At 49.0% G+C, this 18,855-nt stretch overlaps 7 protein-coding genes across 7 annotated transcripts; 2 read left to right on the top strand and 5 right to left on the bottom strand.

Moving 5' to 3' along the window:
* Positions 1-870: 870 nt before the first annotated feature.
* On the bottom strand, positions 871-2,137 carry N7455_012389 (actin-related protein ArpA; the record flags this gene model as incomplete). Its single annotated transcript, XM_040952800.2, has 3 exons — positions 871-933; positions 988-1,302; positions 1,370-2,137. The coding sequence occupies 3 exons, from the start codon at positions 2,135-2,137 to the stop codon at positions 871-873; spliced, it is 1,146 nt and encodes a 381-aa protein (XP_040816870.1).
* A 595-nt stretch (positions 2,138-2,732) lies between these two features.
* Positions 2,733-3,407, bottom strand: alg13 (N-acetylglucosaminyldiphosphodolichol N-acetylglucosaminyltransferase catalytic subunit ALG13; the record flags this gene model as incomplete). Its single annotated transcript, XM_040952485.2, has 3 exons — positions 2,733-2,850; positions 2,907-3,045; positions 3,113-3,407. 3 exons carry the CDS (start codon positions 3,405-3,407, stop codon positions 2,733-2,735), a joined length of 552 nt encoding a protein of 183 aa, XP_040816712.2.
* Positions 3,408-3,656: 249 nt separating this feature from the next.
* Positions 3,657-5,030, top strand: N7455_012387 (mitochondrial 37S ribosomal protein mS35). The gene is made up of 2 exons (XM_040952634.2): positions 3,657-4,248; positions 4,306-5,030. Exons 1-2 carry the CDS (start codon positions 3,687-3,689, stop codon positions 4,899-4,901), a joined length of 1,158 nt encoding a protein of 385 aa, XP_040816766.1. The 5' UTR covers positions 3,657-3,686; the 3' UTR covers positions 4,902-5,030.
* Positions 5,031-5,799: 769 nt separating this feature from the next.
* N7455_012386 (uncharacterized protein) lies at positions 5,800-7,525 on the bottom strand (the record flags this gene model as incomplete). Its single annotated transcript, XM_040952854.2, has 3 exons — positions 5,800-6,905; positions 6,964-7,033; positions 7,091-7,525. 3 exons carry the CDS (start codon positions 7,523-7,525, stop codon positions 5,800-5,802), a joined length of 1,611 nt encoding a protein of 536 aa, XP_040816735.2.
* A 1,544-nt stretch (positions 7,526-9,069) lies between these two features.
* Positions 9,070-10,788, bottom strand: N7455_012385 (uncharacterized protein; the record flags this gene model as incomplete). The annotated part of the gene is made up of 4 exons (XM_065606878.1): positions 9,070-9,273; positions 9,313-9,777; positions 9,828-10,507; positions 10,584-10,788. The coding sequence occupies 4 exons, from the start codon at positions 10,786-10,788 to the stop codon at positions 9,070-9,072; spliced, it is 1,554 nt and encodes a 517-aa protein (XP_065460044.1).
* A 779-nt stretch (positions 10,789-11,567) lies between these two features.
* N7455_012384 (uncharacterized protein) lies at positions 11,568-16,320 on the bottom strand (the record flags this gene model as incomplete). Its single annotated transcript, XM_040952532.2, has 3 exons — positions 11,568-12,016; positions 12,156-15,933; positions 15,997-16,320. 3 exons carry the CDS (start codon positions 16,318-16,320, stop codon positions 11,568-11,570), a joined length of 4,551 nt encoding a protein of 1,516 aa, XP_040816873.2.
* Positions 16,321-16,763: 443 nt separating this feature from the next.
* Positions 16,764-18,572, top strand: N7455_012383 (RNA methyltransferase, TrmH family; the record flags this gene model as incomplete). The annotated part of the gene is made up of 1 exon (XM_040952819.2): positions 16,764-18,572. One exon carries the CDS (start codon positions 16,764-16,766, stop codon positions 18,570-18,572), a length of 1,809 nt encoding a protein of 602 aa, XP_040816776.2.
* Positions 18,573-18,855: the final 283 nt, after the last annotated feature.

Below are 18,855 nucleotides of genomic sequence, written 5' to 3'. Positions count from 1 at the left end.
TGTATACTACTAGTATTTTATAGTCTGGAATGTTCTTGAGGCTTTGTTATAATTATCTTTTGGTCCATGGATAGATATTCTTGATTTGGATTGCCATTCTATATTTTCCTTGAACTTGGTGTTCGATCTGGATTCTAAGTCCACGCCATGTGATAAGTGGCGACATATATTTTCTTCTAGTTTTTATTTCTATTAAGGCAATAATATAAATAAGCCTTCTTTGTATGAAACAAAGAAATTGCTTCCCTTACCCAGTGAAGCCCATCTGCATTCAGCTACATCGGGTACCCATGAATATGTAGTTGAGTCATTAGGAGGCGAATTGGAGAATGATCAAATGTATTTTTATCGTTATTGCCTCTTGTTCAAACTAGGATTAATAAGATTGCCGGCCTGGACTGCTGCTATATTTGGAGATTCTAAAATAGTCTGCTTATATATCGTCTGAGGCGATCCAATCAAGCTACGCAGATGGAATAGAAAAATATATGGCGAGAACTTGTGTATGCAGGTATGTCCGAGTAAAATTATGTCTAGAGTAGAACCATCCCCAAGACGCAAAAGAGACTGTATTTGCAATAAAGTCAGAGCCAATGCCAAGACGACATGTAGTTGGTTAGGAAATTGGAAACTGGGGTATCAAGAGTCGGGGATGCGACTCGGATTTGTGATGTTGGTTGATCACTTCTTGGTATGTACTGCCAATTGCATGATGATCGATCCAGGTTGACAAGATCTGTTTCTTGTGTTCTGGGGATTGGGGATGGTGCCTTGGGGATCACGTTGGAGGCAGTGGATGTGAACAGTCCCAGAGTTGACTCGGAAGTAGGCCACCATGATATCAAAGACTTTCCGTCATAGAAGAGTCCTTTATGCGAATCGCTTGTGAATCACCTCGGGATCCTCGTGCCATTCGTCTGCGCTTACCCACATCTAGAGAGTACTGAGTTAACTGTGCTAAATTGCATGAGGGAAAGATTTGCATACCTTTCTAAACGTGCTCAGCCCGGCAAGAATGCTACCACCAATCCACGTGGTGTACTTGCGCTCAGCAGGCGCAGAAATGCGGATCTTCATGTCCTCGACTGCTAGTTTTTTGATCTCGCGCATCAACCGATCAGGGAAGTTCTTGCACAGCGTTGAACCACCAGAAAGCACAATATTGAGGTATAGTGATTTTCGCAGGTCGAGATCTGTACGAGTGATGGCGTCCTGCACGATCTGGTGCACACCGGGATACTCGAGGCCGATGAGCTCAGGATCGAAGAGGATCTCAGGCGCACGGTAACGTTCTTGGCCGATCTTGAGAGGTAAATTCATTAGCATTGTTGTAATCCACGAACAAATCATATTCCAAGACAGTGCATACCTTGATCTTGTGACCGTCCGGAAGAGCGTAGTCCATCGCCTTAGCATCAGACTTGTGGTAGCTGTTCATCCACTCCTTCTCTTCCCGCTTAGGATCCAGCGACACGTAGCAGACCTTCTCCTTAATCATCCGCACCACCTCCTTTTCCGCGCTAGTGTGCAGCACATGCCCAGCCTTCCGCAGCAGCAACTGCATCTGTTCCGTAACATCACGACCAGCAACATCAATTCTCCGAATACTGTTCGGAATAGCGAAACCCTCGAAGACAGGCACTGCATGGGAGACACCATCACCAGAATCCAAGACGACACCCGTAGTCCGACCAGATGCATAAAGCGACAACACAGCCTGAATCGACATGTACAAAGCCGGGACGTTGAAAGCTTCGAACATAAGTTGGGCAGCGATATCACGGTTGGCGCGCGGGTTCAGCGGTGGCTCCGTGAGCAGGACGGGGTGTTCTTCGGGGAGTGTCTTGAGTTCGTTTTCGTAGACATAGTGCCAAATCGATTCCATATCTTCCCAATTCGTGACAATGCCGTGTTCCAGAGGATACCTGATCTTCAACAGTCCGCGGAGTTCTTGTGCACGGGACCCGATGAACGAGTCTCCTTCCAGACCACCGGCCATCACCCGTGGGTGTTTGGGACGACCGACAAACGACGGGAAATAACATGACGGAATCTCCTCTCCGGCGAAGCCTGCTCGGATCGTGCCACTGCCATTGTCAATGACAATGGGCACGTTGTGAAGGGTTGCCTCAGCCATTGCGGGGAGTGTAGTGTGGATGGGAGGTGATGTCGGGGAAGGACAAGCGCGGGTATAGACGGCCTCTCGGCCTAGAATGGGCGACTCGGAGGATCGACGGGGCGGAAGTTGGATTGAAGGCGCATATAATGTTTCGGTGGTTGGGCGTTGATGTTCTTGTCACTGATTCAGGAGTGGACGCGAAACCGCAAATCCGCAAATCGGGAATTGTCAACAAGGAGCTTGGGCCACTCTTAGTCCACTCCACGCCTAGTAAATCGGACTTGTAACAATGGAATTGAAGTTTACAGAATTATTATATCATTTTGATTTACTCATAGTGAAACAAGTAATACAAGTCAAATACTTGTGCTAAAAGTTAATCGGTGGTGGTTCATATAGGGTTATAAAGGACTTGGTTCTCGTCGTGGTCTACCAGATGAGACTTCCACATCGATTTTATAGACCGAACCCGGACCGATTGCTCGATCGATGTCCGGTTTAGTTTCATGCAACGTCATAATTCGAGATAAAAGACATCTCCCCAATCCCATTGTTCAGTTCACAAAAGCGGATTCGCGGAAATCGGTCCTTGTAGGTCACCAGATGGGTTCCTTTAGTCCAAAAAGCTCAACTCGTCAGACATACTTTCCGCAAGAGTTGTATTTCCAGTTCGCATAGACAGTACCTCAGCTTTCTGGATCTCTGCTCTGCTAATTGCATTGCCCACATCGCTGATCAGAAGTTAGCCAGATTGGCCGAGTAGACAAAGGAAGGATGTATTATTTACTTGACCGAACTACTAATCACGTAGTTCCCTTCCTCTAGCTCATCAGCCAGTTCCTGCTGGTGATTATCGGCAAGATCTGGATTGGGAACCACAATCAAGGGCACACCCAAGCGAAGACCTGCCAGAACAGTCCCACTTCCTGTATGATGGATGGTAAGTGAATCAGGCCTGACATATTTGATACGCGAAATAGTGATGCATCATACCGGCGTGACAGATAATCAAGCCGCGCTCTTGATCAAGAGCTTCTCTTTCCACGGTCATCATCATTTGGGCATCAATGCTCGGCTGGAAGTCGAATCCCCCAAGGGTGAGACCGTGGTGGGGTTGGTCACTGTCGATGAAGTCTTGGAAGACTTGTTGGCCGTCTTTACCATACTGAATAAGAAGATGGGTGTAACCACGTTTGGCTAGTATCTCGAGGAATTGTGAACTAAGTACTTGTTCAAGTAGTTTCTGAAAGGAAGCTGTGGCCCCCACAGTCACAAAACATAGCTTCATCGTGACGATGTTGTTGTGTTTAAATGGGCAGAGATATCAACCTTGGAAGATTCTCTGGCAGTCAATTATCATCCTCACATAAAGGAGCCGTAAAAAGATGCATTATCGAGATGAGAGAGCAGCCCAAACATTAAGATGCGATCATATACCATGGTGTCACGTGTGGATGAACCACGCTAGGCTAAACCTGGAATAGCGCACGGCGGTGAACCTCGCAAAAGTGGAAGCGGAAAACATCGTGATTGAGATCCTGTCCCTACCTACGCTATACCCTCAACAATGGCTTCAGCAGCTCGGTTATTGACTCGCCCGGCCAGGCATGTGGTCCGGAGGGGCCTCATGGCCCCCTCTGCTCGGTACTTCTCCGCCTCGCCGCTCAATCGCGTCCAGGATGACCCCGTGATTCCTCCTCCGCCGAAGGAACTCCAAGCGGATGATTACCCCCCAATGCCTGAGTACTCAGTCGATCTCCTGACCAAGGAGCAGCGATCGATGTACGATATGATGTCTCCCGAGGACCGCGCGGCATTCGACGAAGAGAACACCCGCATGGTTGCCGAATTCAACAATCCCCAGAAGCGCGCCGCGGCCTTTGAGGAAATCGAGCAGGCCGTTCTACAAATTGATAAAGAGGAGGATCTCCGATTCGAAGACATTCGCCCCCGTCGGCCTGGTTTCTGGGCCGAGGACGAGCCTGACGAGTTGGTCAACACACTCGAGGATGGAGACGAGGAAATCAATGATGACGAAATCACTTCCCTGGCACACGCAGAGATGGAATTGCACCGTGAAATGAGAGAATATGCCCGCATTACAGCATGGGACATGCCAATGCTGAGCAGTAAGATCAATTGTTCATCGGGGACTACACTTTCCATCCACTAACATTGAACTATAGAGCTCGCCAAACCATTCACCCTGCCTCCCCAAACCCACATCCTCCGCTTCCGCTACACTACCTACATGGGTGAACAGCACCCAGCCGAGCCCAAGGTCGTAGTGGAGCTTGCATCCCAAGATCTGACTCCCACGTATCTCACCGAAGCCCAGCGCCAAACATTCCTCAAGCTGGCCGGTACGCGCTACAACCCGCAAACCGATATCATCCGCATGTCGAGCGAGAAGTTCGGCTCGCGTGCCCAGAACAAGCGCTACCTCGCAGATGTCGTTAACTCGATGATCAAGGAGGCTAAGGAAGGTGACTCCTTCGCCGATATCCCGCTCGACCTCCGCCACCACAAGTACAAGACCAGACTGCAATTCCCCGAATCCTGGAACATGACCGAGGCCCGTCGGAGTCAGCTTGCCGCGCGGCGCAAGGAGCGTCTAGCTGCCGAGGAGACGCGAGCTGCCCTCGTAGATGGTAATTCGGTTGTTTCCGATGCTATCAAGACTCTGCCTTCGCTTAACCCTGCTCTCCAGGCCAAGGCTACTGATGAGCGGGAGCGCGTTGCTGTCAAGGTTGGCGCGCGGAAAAAGGTGGCTCGTCGATGATAGATGTTTCGTCAACTGTATATTGGGTGTGTTTGAGAAGCTGTTGTCAGACATTTGCGAGGCGCGGGCGCATATTTTAGGATTTTGGCATCTTTTCTTTCGAATGTACTATAGTCATTTTATTCCATGCATTGGCGGCTCGCTGTTACTCCATTCCATTTTGTAGTTCGCCTTTCGCCTTTCGACTTACGTACGAGTATTTACTTTTTATGGAGCTCTACTTCGGTGCTCACAATTGCTACTGGAATGGAAAAGGTCAATAGAAAAAGGACAACGCATTCAATTTCAAACGTGATAGATATCTGCCACCTGAGACTGGGGGAGTAGTCAGCAAGAACCAACTGCAACCCCGTCAGCAGCCAAATCCGACTCCATCTGTACTCGAACCAACAATGACATCCTATCCATGACAGACGGGAGACCTTGCTGCAGTTCAAGAGCCGAAAATAACAAATCGCAAAAGAAATCACAACTCCATATGGGCACAATATCATCCATATTCGCAACGCCTCCACGGGTGTAAACAATTTCCCAAACCCGGGCAAAAGAAAACAAAAAAATAACGCAAAAAATAAAGCAAAAAATAAAAAACAAAAAAACATGTCCGCAACGCAAGTATCTCCTATCTCTCACTCATGGTGTATTGTTGTCTTGTCTTGTTGTATGTCTGGATCATTTTCCGTGCTTGTGGTTCTGTGGTATAGTCTCGGTGTGGTATGATATCGCATAATTTTACCTGGTAGGTTGGCATCGAAAAGGAAATCACGTCGATGCACCAGATCTCATAAATGCACGAAAAATAGATAAAAATGATCAGTGAGTGGTAACATGCAGGAAGAACATGAGTACCACCCCCCAGGCCAGGCACGCCTGAGTGAAAGTTTGTCAAATAGTCCAATTAGCTGCTGTGAGGGTGGTTGGAGTAAGGTCCAAACATGTGCGCAATGTTCTCAACAGGAGGCGAGGTTCGCTTGAGGATGGGACCTCCAATGGGACCCCAAGTGACGCGAGTCTCGGCCGAGTTCAGAGGCACGTTGTCGGCAAGCTGAAGATCTCCAATCCGGGGAGTGGAATGTCCATAGTTCATCTGAACGGTACCACGAGAGCTGTTGGAGTCTGACTGGTTCCGGGAAGGAACATCAACACGAGCGAATGCACTGAAGTTCGAATCGTAGGTCACAGCGGGCTCCCTGGGGAGCATGACACCGCCATCGGAAGAAGGGTTCGAGCTGTGCTGGTACATGTGGCGGGGCTGGATGCGGTGATGGAGTTCAACCGGCTTGTGCGAGACATCTTCGAACAGATCTTGATTACAATCGGTCAGCTCGCTGAGCTTCCAGTACGCATTCCGGTTGAGGGAGTTACCGTCATCCAACAGAGACTGGTGGGGAGCCATGGGAACAGCAACATGGCCAGAAGTCGACACGGTAATTGGCACTGAGGCCAGAACAGCGGCCGGGGTGGTCGGGGTGCAAACTTGGTCACCGCCATATCCATGAGCTTCATAATTGTAGGTAGCCGGGATGGATTCCAAGCTGGGGGAATACTCGCTGCCGCGCTCGCTGTCACGCTCGTTGCTAACGCCATGACGAGCATTGCCCATGTTTCGGTTACGACCACCACGATGGGTACCCTTCCAGTTGTTGCCATGATGTCCACTCGGGGCCCCGTTGCGGCCTCCCCCTCGGTGCTGATTGTGGTTACCATATCCGTTGTGACCTCCACGGTTGGCTGGTCCACGAGGAGGGGACTTGTTGAGCTGAGGAGGGGACTTGTTCAACTTCGGGGTTACATGATTAATGGAGCTCTCGTTGGTAGGCGAGGCTGAGGATGGAAGGGCCCGCATGGGGGGCTGATTTGCAATGGCAAGCTGCGGACGATCTCGGCTTGGGTGCAAAAGACTGGCAATGTTATGCTTCTCGCGGAACCAGCGGGGGATATCGCGGAGACCAAGTTTCTCAATCGTGTGGAAGTCGGTGGGCATTTCATGCTTGTACAGGCAACCTATGCGACACGGCGTCAGTCAAGACCTCATAGGGTCTCGGGAATCCAGTCAACTTACCTTGCTGAGAGTAATCACACTCGCCGTGACGAATCCAGTAGGAGCAATACTCCTTCTTAGAGCTTGCGGCCTGCGTTGAAAGAGTCAGAAATATGAAACATAACATGCCAGGAGCACTCAGCCATACATGCTTATTTCCCATGTGGGAATTCTTTGCATAGAATGTCGGTGCAATGGGGGACAGTCCACTGGCAGGAGTGCCTTGACCACCAAGTCCGTTAGGGCGCTCGATTCCCTGGATGAGAATGGCCTGCGCCGATGACCGCATGGTCTCGGGGACATCATTGTTGGTGAGAATCTGCAGCAAGAGGCTGTGCATATCTGACAAAGGTTCCTTTCCGACGTCACGCTCAGAGGACTGGCTAGCCCCGTTGACGGACCAAGGTTCAGCACGTTGGGTAGCCAGGCCACAGCTGGTCATACCCTGGGTCTCTCCAGCATTGAGGGTGCGAGAGACACCACAGATGGTGACGTTAGTGGGCAGCTCATCAAGAGCTACCAGTGGGGTCAAAGTCCCGTCAGGGCGGGTACAGAAAAATTGAGGGCGATTAGGAGTCGCCATCTTGACAAAAGGTAAGACTTGATCAAGATAAAAATGAGGTATGGAAGGAGACAGTAATGTGTAATAATAATGGAGTGATAGAAGAAGAAGTAAGAGGGATGAAGGAAAGAAGGTGGAGAGAAGACGTTTGTGGGAGAAGAGGGTTATAGGAGAGGTGACAGGTGACAGGGTGACAGCTCTGGAGGTGACAGGTGATGGGGGATAACCCTAGACAAACGGACACAAATTGGGATGAAGATGAGATGAGAAACTGAAGTTGGTGGGGGGAAACACAATCTCATATATTGGAGACCCTTTGAGACCCTTTGAGATCTTGAAGCTTGACTGTGCTAATTATCTACACATCAAAGAGATAAATGAATTGAGTCTATAATTCTATACAATGAATTAGTCTATAGACTATCCTGGATACGCTGGATATATTGGGTACACAATGGGGGGTTTATCTATCTTTAAGCTCACAATAAGATCCCCACGAAGACAAAGACCCCCCTAGTTTATCAGATCGGGAAATGAGGATACAGTGATGTACATGATATGGAGACATTGTTTCTCTGCATATAAAAGAGCAAGAAAGAGCAGAAAGATCCAAAACAGTGTAAGAATAGACCACTAAAAGACATGAATAAGTTGTGTACCTCTTTGGCTTGTAAAAGCATCGTGAACATGTGTCTTGACAGGAATGACCGGCTACTGGCTACCTGCAGAACATGCTTAGTCCATTTCTAAACTTGACCTTCCATACCTTTTCCCCGTGTTTACTATGCAGGTTGAAGGCTTCCAAATAGTCATAGTCCTTTGCACTTTGTCCAGGGGCAGAGGGCAGAACAAGAGTGACCTACTAATACGGACAAAGATTGTAGTATTATTTAGTGAGAATAACACAATTATTTTGTCTCTTAATCTATTTCAAGATTTCTATGGGTATGTGTGAGTTATCTTCCCTCCCTAGGATACCCAGTACGACTCATCTCAATATCAATGTCCTTGGCTACTTTATGTCAACCATAAAACCTCCAGAACCATACATCTTGTTGGGCGATACGCTAAAAGGAATTACTAGTTATTTCTCTTTCACAATAAGGAAAATTTGTATTGCTTGTTTGAAAAGGGACAGAGTGCTTTCAGGCGGCTGCCATCAACCTCCAAATAGCCCAAACAGATGAACATGGGCATATTCAGAGCCACAAAATCAAAATTGGTCATAGAAATAAACAACAAAACAAAACAACATAACAAATAACCTTTTGCGCTCTTTTCCTTTCCTGTCGTGTCGGATGTCGTTCACAGCGGAACCTTGGAAGGCCCCGTGACTTGGCTTGACCTAACTCTCGCGGTAGAACACAATCTCCCAAAGTTGGAACGCCTTTCAAACTAGAAAATCCACCGAATCCAGCATAACTTCCAAGCCAAATAGACTCTTCCATAAAAGCAAAAATAAATGAAATGACAAAATTTCTCAACGGCGATTCTGCGAAGGCTATCGTGGCAACCTTGGCCCATGGTATGCTTCTCTCCTACAGCGAATCCCAGGAACTTGACAGTTAGGCCTCTTGCTTGACCTGGTCCTCTTGCTTCGGCCGGGCCTCCTGCTTGAGCCCATCCTCTTGCTGGAGCCGGGCCTGTGGTTTCTGTATTGGCAGATTTCCTTTCATTTTGCACCTTTTTTCTTCTCTTTTCGATTTGATTCGGTCTGCGTTCTTCTTCCGGTATTCTCGTTCTTTCGACTTGATTGCCTCTGCGTTCTTCTGTCAGTATTCTCGTCTCCTCGTTTTGATTCGGTCTACGTTCTCCTGCCGGTATTCTCGTTTCCTCGATTTGATTCGGTCTACGTTCTTCTGCCGGTATTCTCGTTCTTTCGACTTGATCCGGTCTGCGTTATTCCGTCGGTATTCTCGAGATATTGATTTGATTCGGTCTGCGTTCTTCTGCTTGTATTCTCGTCTCCTCGATTTTATTTGGTCTACGTTCTTCTGGTAGTATTTTCGCCAGTTTTCTCGATGTTTTGGTTTGATTCGGTCTGCGTTCTTCTGGTAGTATTCTCGTCTTTTCGACATTTTTCTCTCTATATCCTGCAAATGTAATTGTAGACATGATGCGCTAGGCCCGGCGGATGGTCGATGAATTTCCCCGGAAACATTCTGGTATGTATCGCAGAAACGTTTCTTTTCTTCAATGGCCTCACCCACATCCAAAGCCTTGTTCACCTCATGGTTCAGCTGTAACAGGTCTCTTGTCAGATTAGATGGGAGCTAGCACCAAGTTAGCTGTGCTATAATTGTTGAGGCCAGTGCATGCTTACCATGCCACATCTAGAATGCTCCCCCAAACAGTGGTTACAACTAGAAGAGCTTCCATGGGTAATTTGGCAATCCAGTAGCCTTTTGCCGGGCTTCAGTTCCTTTCCCCATTGCATGAAACATATGAGGCAGAGCTGGCCTTCTGGCTTTGTGTTCGAAGAATCGGGGGAGTTCTGAGTACGTGTCTCTTCCAAAAGATCTTGGGAATCGAAGGAGGCGAGACTGCGCTTAGAGTCGGAGTGGTCAGAAGTGGCCGTTGCTTCATTTGGGTCGATTTTGGGGGCCAATAGCATCTCGGTATCCTCGCAAGATGGATCTGGTTTCACGCCAGTAGCGGGATTCCGTTCCCCAACACCAGCTACCAAATCAGGGTCAGGCTTTTCAGCCTTAATTGATGGCTCAGTTGGATCAATTTTGGGGGCCAATGACATCTCAGTATCAACGCCGGATGGATCGTCTTTGACACCAGTAGCGGGCTTCTGGTCTTCAAGACGAGTTGCCAAATCAAGATCCGGCTTCTCAATCTTGATGTGTGGCTCAATGGGGTCGATCTTCGAGGCCAAGGGCATATCGATATCCTCGGAAGATGGTTTTTGATCAACACTAGTAGCGGCCTTCTGATCTTTAAGACTATCTATCATATCAAGGTCAGGTTTCTCAACCTTGATCAATGACCCTTTCGCTACATCATCAATACACCTGTTAATACTTCCACTTTCCATAAGGAGGATAGGTCTTCTATTATTTCGTAGACCAACCTTGTTCATGATCATCATCTGGTGTTTTGACTGGAGCATCTCCAGCCCGAGGCTGAAGGATGCTTTCCGAGTTGCTAGGCCCCTCGAGCTTCTGTGTGGTCTTGCTCTTCACCTGCGGTGAAGCATTGGGGTCTGCCTTCATCTCTGCGAACGCCTGCTCAAGGCGGCGCGTTCGCCGATGATGATGTTTTTTGGGGGGACCCATGTAGTGAACCCGGTTTGATGAAGTTGCTTGAATGATGAAGGTAGGGGATGGGGATGTGTGGAGAGATGAAGAAGAAAGATGGCCGTATGCCCGCCTTTGTTTCTTTAAATATTGGTTTGTTGCCAGTCATGCAACGACTAACAATCCTCTTAGATTGCATAGTGAGATTCTTGCTGAAGGATTGTGTAGCAGCTTCTTCAAATGCAGAGGTTTGCCTGATTTGGATTGCTTTTCTGGTTGTGTACAACCTGCACTTAGGATACTATATGGTACAAGTGTTTGCCCAAAAGTCTATAGAAACAAAATAAGTTATCTATAACCCTAGATCCTAGATCTCTCTACTTTTCTGCTATGCCATCACATTGCCTGTATCAAGATGAACCTACTTGTTCTACATGCAATATTGTAACCATCCAACTTCAGGTTGATTCTCTTGACTTCCCTCCCAAATCTAACAAAAACAAAGCTGGGTATCTTTCGCTCCCAATGCCCATAACGCCTCCCAATTCTTTTTTTTTTTTTTTTGGTTTTTTTAGTCTCTTGAGGTTTTCCCCTTTTTTTGGGGATTTCTTTTCTTTTCCAAAGATAAACCATTGAACTCCCCCCAATGCAAATTGGCGCTCTGACAATGTGCATGAACAATGAACCAAAAAAAAAAAAAACAAAAACAAAAAGAGATAGAAAATAGAGAGGAGCCGGAGCTCATCTCACACGGTGATCGCGAAATGATCAAATGTTACCCTTACTGGGGCCGTAGCAGCAGAAATTGCAGATGAGCTTTAGGGCTCATCACTTGCCTTTGTCAAATCAATGACATTGGTGCGGCCCCCGCCAACTGAGGATGAGGTGAGCTGATTTTGAGGCTCCGGCTGAGCAGAAAGCAAGGCCTTCTTCCGCTCATCCCGAGCGGTCCGCGCAACCGATTTGAGAATACCTTGAAGGTATTTCTTTGCGCTGTGGATGAGGGATGGGGCCTCCGTACTCTTCTCCAGCGCCTCCAGCATACGGGTGACCTGTACGCTGGACTGCATGTGGGGGCAGGCGCGGCGGCCTCCCAAGTGTGCCAAGCCACACAGGCCACAGAACTCGACGCCGGCCTGGCGGAGTGGGCAACACCCAGGGATGTGCCGTTGTTGGCATGCCGCGCAAGGCGGGGAAGCATTTTGCATGCCATCGGTCCCTATCTGTGCCACCAGGGGTGGAGATTCAACACGGCGGAACGCGCGGGCTGCCGTTTAAATCATGTATGTTAACCAAAATGTGTTTTAATGCACGCAATAAGGAATGATAAGGTAGACTTAAAACCAAAAAGAAAGAAAAAAAGAGTAATAAAACAACGCTTGGAATTGGGATGAATTAGTCCTTACCTCGCTGTTCAGCATTCACATTACCGCCGACAGCGACTTCCTCTACAGTTCCGCTTTGCTCGGCTCCAGGTCCAGTCTCCTCACCACCAACCCCAGTGCCCATTGGTTCAATTCCATCATATGCGGTGACCATTGGGTCACCTTCAAGGTCGGACCCAGTCTCATCACCATCGTCGGGCGCCTGGTAGTCATTGTCATCTGCGGTGCCCTTCCGCATCTTGGTAGGCGGTTGCTTGGGGGAAGTGGGATTCTCGTCGTCGTCGTCGACCCCTTCGATGATGGTGTTGTAGCGGGGCGCACCGCGCTTTCTCTTACCGCGCCCAAGACCCTCAGCTTGTCGGTTAGCCTCCTCGAGCGCTTCACGCTCACGCTCCTGCAGAATCTTCTCCCATGCCGTAATGTCCACAGGGGTGTCCTCAGTCTCAGTCACTTCTTCAAGGCTACCTTGATCCTTTTGCCACACCCGGGCGAAATTAAACTGCGCCTGCTCATTCTGGTTCGAACTTCCCTCGTCGGCCACTTGCTCGGCCTGCTCAGCCTGGCTACGGTCCAACAGCTTGTCAATGGAGGGGATGTCATAGGTGATATCTGCCGAGTTATCATCATTGAAGAGAGCCTGGGCACCGTGCTTGAGGATTGATTCCAGGTCTTCTTCATCCTCGTCGGCTTCGATGCGATCGATAAGTACGTGGTCAAGGGCCATCTTGTTTTTACCTTTCTGCATGATCTTTTCTTCCACTGACGCGCGCACTACCAGGTGGAACACAAGAACCGTATTCTTCTGCCCGATTCGATGGGCACGGGACAAAGCCTGCATGTCTTGCTTGGGGTTGAAATCCGGATCCATGATGATCACTGTATCGGCAGTGGCGAGGTTGATTCCCACACCACCCGACCGTGTCGAAAGCAAGAATGCAAAGAACGGGGAATCCGGCTCGTTGAACTGGTCGATTTGCTGCTGTTTTTCTCTCGAGGACAAACGTCCATCCAGGCGACAGTACTGGAGTCCCAGTCCAGTGAGGAAGTCTTCAACAATGTCAAGGTTTTCTAAGAATTGACTGAAGATGAGGGCGCGGTGTCCACGCTCTCGAAGTCGAGGTAGCATCAAATCCAGCAACTGAAGTTTCCCGGATGCTTCGACCAAGCGCCGATGAGAAAGTTGGGTATCCAGGGTTTGCTCTTCAATGTCCCGGTTGTAAATGAACGGGTGGCAAAGACACTTCCGCAGCTGAATGAGGATATTGTTCAGATTGTGCCGCTCCGCTTTCTTCAATTGCCCGGTTTGCTTCTTGCAAATAGCCTTGATAAGCTGCGGGCTCCTTCGCAGAATTGATTTGTACAGTTTCTTCTGCACAACGGACATCGAAATCGGGATGATGATTTGCACCATCGGGGGGAGGAACGGCAAAACCTCTGCCTTGGTTCGACGCAGGAGGAATGGCCGGATCATGTCGTGGAGCTCGCGAATATCTTCCTTGTCGAGGGCTCCTCCGTATCGGGCCTCCAATTGCTCGGCATTGTAAGTTGGGTCGATGAACTGAACCAGGTTGAACAACTCTCTGATATTGTTCTGAAGTGGTGTGCCAGTGAGCAGCAACTTGAAACCGAACTTCATGCGACGAAGGCGCTCATAGAGCAGGGTCTTGTCATTCTTCAGCCGCTGACCTTCATCAACCACCAGGCCGGCCCAATTGACACTGGACAAAACTCGCTTAGCCCCATCGTCGGCCATGCTCTCGTACGAAGCAATGACAACATGACAACATAGAGTGCCATTCTTGTGGAACATCTCATACTCCCTGGTCATCTCGCGAGCGGAAGCACTGCCATAATATGTGACAACACGAACGTCTGGCGACCAGCTCTTGATCTCTCGGCGCCAATTTGGCACAGTCGCATTTGGAACAACGACCAAGAATGGGAAACAGTCGAGTTGTTCGATCAATGCGGAGAACAGCGTCAGGACCTGGATTGTCTTTCCAAGGCCCATATCATCAGCAAGAATAGCGTTCTTCCGTGTGAAGAACATGTAAAGCAGCCAGTTCACACCATCCAGCTGATACTCCATGAGCTGACCGCCGGTCACCAACGCAGGCTGAGCAGTCATCATAAGGCTCTCGTCAAACCCTTCTCTGCGAGCATCTTTGAGGCGGCTCTGAATTTCTTTCGGCTTCGGGGGATGGATATCCTCTCGGAGCACCCTGTCCGTAAGAGCAGTTTGGAAGTCCTCCCAACGGGCTGCGTCGGTCTGACTTGGGGGTTCTTCCCAGACTGACTCTTCATAGGTCAACCCTTTGTACTTGACATATGCCCGCTTAACCATCTCGGCGTTTGCTCGATCCTCTTGGGATTCAGGCTCGATGTGATATTCCACATCAAAGATAATGTCCACTCGCAGATTGTCTTCGGGGACAGCCTCGGCTGTTGTCATGATGGGTTTGGTTGACCGGTTTGACTTGAGGAACGATTTCATCTGGCCGGCTGGGGCCTTGGACCAAACCCAGTCTCCAGTTAACCAGGTGACACGAAAGTAGGACATCTTGTTCCACTTGATAAGATATTCTTTGTCGATCTCCGGGATCATTTCAACCAACCGTGGGACGACATTGACTTCGGGTTTCTTCGGTCTCCAAGCAACGATCACATGGATTGGGTTGGCCCCTGAGGGAGATTCAGAACAGGTATCGCATTGCCAGTTAGCAGGATCAAGGTCAGCACGATCCTTCTCTGCCATGTTCGGTAGATGTTGGAGATGGAAGGCTCGCTTGCAGCTATGAGTATCACCAAGGCATCTGACGAAGACGTTGCCAACATTGTTCACACGAGACATATCCACGTGGGTAATCGGATCTATGCCATTATTGGCTTCCCGCAATTGCTGTTCAGCCTGGGAAGAAAGAGTCTCCCGCAAAGGCTGCGACATGGGTCCTTCGTCTCTGCACACGGCACAGTGACCTAAATGAGGCTTCATGTCATGTTCTTGGTGCTTGATCCCCAAGCAACGGCTGCATTGAAGAATGAAATCACCATCGTCAACCTTGGTGACCAAGTGCTTTCGGCTGCTTCGATCGCCAAGACAACCTTGGTGATATGACACAGTACAACCTTGACAGAAAACCAAAGCCCCCTTTTCGGGGTCATGATCTTCATAGCCGCATTGGGCACATAACTGGGAGTGGCACTGTCTGAACTCATTGTCGAGTGGTAGTTCACGAAACTGCTCCCGGGCACCCGAGAACTTTTGCTTAGGTTGCTCAACTTCGCGCTCGGAATATTCGTCATCTTCAAGGCGCTCTTTCATGTTGCGTCGACGAGTTTGTCGCAGACGGGATGATGCTCGTTTGCCTGTATCGGAGGCGGAGGACTGTTCAGACCATTCGCGATTGCGTTGCTTTCGGCCCTTTTGCACACCTCTTCTCAGGTGGTGGCGTTTGGTTGGAGCATCATCATCTTCATCATCATCGCTGGACTCTTCTGAGTCTTCAATCTCCACGCTGCTGCTATCTTCACGGCGGGTTTGGTAGTCGTCATCGTCATCTTCATCGCCACTGCGGAAGAAATGATCGTATGAGATGGCTGGGCCACGCCGCTGGCGTCTTCGTGCAAGTCCCCAGTCCATGTCTGAATCATAGTCTGCAGGACCATCTCCACCTGAGTAAAGGAGGTGTGAAATAGGTTCTTGGTCCATTGCAAGGGGATCAGGACTCTGTGAGTCACGGTTGAATTCACGCAAAGCCTCCGGTCCGTTCTTGAGGCTTTTCAATTTCTTGATGGTCATCTAACGAAAGTCATTGTCAGTTGGGTGGAGTTTGGGATTGATTGATTGATTGTTTTCACTTACAGTTTGACGTTCACCACTTTTGAGTCTCACAATGAGCTTTGGCTCATCCATGTCGACTGCAAGAATGCGATGAACTTCGAAATGACCGGGCAAATACTCATAGTCCTCAGGGTTGTTAACCGCTGGGGCGATAATCTCAAAAGTCATTGTGGATGCTTTTGAGTTTCCAGTGAACTGTTGCACTGGCTGAAAGGCATTTTCGGAGCTCTTGGGAGTGAGGATGGGAGTCGTGCGGGAGGAAGCACTCTGAAATTGCGCTAGCAATTGTGCTGCCATTGCATCAGGGTCTTCAGGTGTTGGAGAATAGACCCCAAATTGAGGCATGATGATTTCCTGTTCAGACGAGCAATCAGGAAATGAAAATGAAGCCGTTGGAACCGCACACGCGGCTCCTACAAGTGAGGGTTGGGAGACTTCAGTGAACTGAAGTTAAGCAGTGAAATGGGTATTGAATCGATGATGGGAAACATCCCAAATGGACAACCAAGCGAACTCTGAGTTGACTGGATGCTCAAAGGAAAGATGGATTCGAATCAATGAAAGAAAGAAAGGTATGAACGAATGAACGAATAAATAAAGAGGATGGGAGAAGAAGGTCGAAGTCAAAGAGACTGAGGCGCATACACATGAGATCGCGTCCACTTCCAGCGCGTTTGGTTTGGCATCCGATAACGATAAGCCCGGTTGCGGGTAAAGACCTATCGCGCAGTTCGATAACGAAGTTCTTGCGGAAGGAGAGGATCTACGAAGACCGAAACTTCGTCGCAATGCTCAGAACTATTTCAAGGACGGGCTTGAATGGTCTTTCAAGAGTGACCAGTTCCTCAAATTCTACAGTCTTGGCTATTCGGCATGCATCATTGAATTCAGCAATTGGGGAGGGTATTCGCAGGTCTCAGTCTGTGGACAGAGATAATCGTCGCGGCAACGAGTCTCGCTTTCCTAAGCGCCAGCGACAATACGAGGGGCAATACGGAGGGCGACAATACGAGAGATCAGGTGAATCCAATTTCAATGGTCGCCAAACAAACGGAGCGCAACAAAAATATGGAAGATCAGATCAATCCAACTTCAATGACCGTCGAACATATGGGGGACGGCAATATGGAGAAGAAAACCCCGAAAGATCAGGGTTCAACTCTGGAGTACAACGAAATTACGGCCAGCGTGACCGAGAATACGGAGCGAAAAAACCCTGGACATCAGACGGTGTAGGTCGTAAAGACTATGACCGCCGTCAATCGTCGCCATGGAATGACAAGTCCGAATCCCCACGACAAAGCCGAAAGGAAGAAAAGTTCGAGTTCGACGAGGATGAGTTCATTCGTTCTGGTGATTTCCGAGGACTGCCTCGTGAACATCAATCCCGATTCCAATCCCGATTCCAATCGCGAACACGAGACGATCCATTCACACAAGCGGGAAGAGGACGGCCTCCAATGGATGAACCAAGAGAGAAGGAGCCAGCAAAGCCTAGGGCTCACCGGATCACGGAGAGAATTCCAGAACGGGTGAAGGACAACGTCAAAGTGCCGGACACAATCCCCTACACTACACCGGCATCTGAGTTCGTTTACGGCACCAGCGCCGTGGAGGCGGCGTTGCGCTGCAGCCGGCGTCAACTCTACAAGCTTTATATCTATCAGAGCACGGAGGAAGAGCTAAGTGCAGCGAAGGTCACAATCCGCAAACTGGCACTGTCAAAGAACATTGCAGTAAAAATGGCATTTGCAGGGTGGGATCGGCTTATGGACAAGATGAGTGCTGGGCGACCTCACAATGGGTGTATTTTGGAAGCATCACCTTTACCAAAATTGCCAGTGCGTGGTCTCCAGGCTGTTCCATCTATATCCGAAGAGTATTTCCGGACGGAGCTTGCGCCACAAACCCGGGAAGAAGCTGCGGTAAATGGCACCGATGATCGTATCCACATCCATCATCCTTCCCCACCCCCGCATGAAACTGAACAACGCCATCGATACCCAATTGTCTTGTTATTGGATGGAGTGGTCGATACCGGCAATATGGGCGCCATCATCCGCTCATCCTATTTCCTAGGTGTTGATGCAATTGTTCTAGCTGGTCGCAACTCTGCACCATTGTCTCCCATCACAATCAAATGTTCTGCTGGTGCAGCTGAGAATATGCCTATCCTTCACGTGAAAAATGAAGTTGATTTCATTCAGCGATCCCAGCAGAATGGGTGGCGGTTCTATGCTGCAGATGCCCCAACTCCCGGCTCCGTGTCTTTGGACCACATCCCGGCCGATGGCGATCAAAGCGGAGCTCAATTGCCCAGCACTACTTCGCCGAGTGTCATAATGATGGGCAGTGAGGCTACTGGATTAAGCTCGCATATCAAGTCGCATGCGGATGCAATCATCAGCATTCCAGGCGCCCGGCAGAGTTCCATCCTTGGCGTTCAATCGGATCCTGCCCGTATCGATAGTCTCAATGTGAGTGTCGCCGCGGCACTGCTGATGGAGAAGTTCCTGCGCACACCCATGACTGTGGGTGGTGTCCCCAAGAAGGAAAAGAACATGGAAAAGAACATAGGAAAGGAGAAAATGTGGTAATCTGACTGTTAATAACTATGTATTCTAGCATATACACTGCACCTTTGTACAATAGCACATAATTGGAGTTTTTGATTTGAGGTTTTTTGTTCTGGACTTGTTCTGAATTAGGGTTACTCATACAGCGCATCTTGAGGGGGAAATCTCCTTAATGAGAACTACCGATGCTTAATGCATTTAATCAAAGCAACACCAGGATCCATAACATAAAACCACGCCCATTAAACAGAACTTTTCGATTGAGATATACCGAAACTCGTCGCCGAAGTCGGGTTGTGGAGAT

Source organism: Penicillium solitum (assembly GCF_028829755.1).
Source record: "Penicillium solitum strain IBT 25940 chromosome Unknown utg000009l_segment0_segment0, whole genome shotgun sequence".
Classification (NCBI taxonomy): domain Eukaryota; kingdom Fungi; phylum Ascomycota; class Eurotiomycetes; order Eurotiales; family Aspergillaceae; genus Penicillium; species Penicillium solitum.
This window is presented reverse-complemented; position numbering and strand designations above follow the sequence as displayed.

Coding starts and splice junctions, on each gene's coding strand:
- N7455_012387 (XM_040952634.2), top strand. CDS start 3,687: ATGGCTTCAGCAGCTCGGTTATTGACTCGCCCGGCCAGGCATGTGGTC. Junction 4,249..4,305: donor GGACATGCCAATGCTGAGCA/GTAAGATCAATT, acceptor ATTGAACTATAG/AGCTCGCCAAACCATTCACC.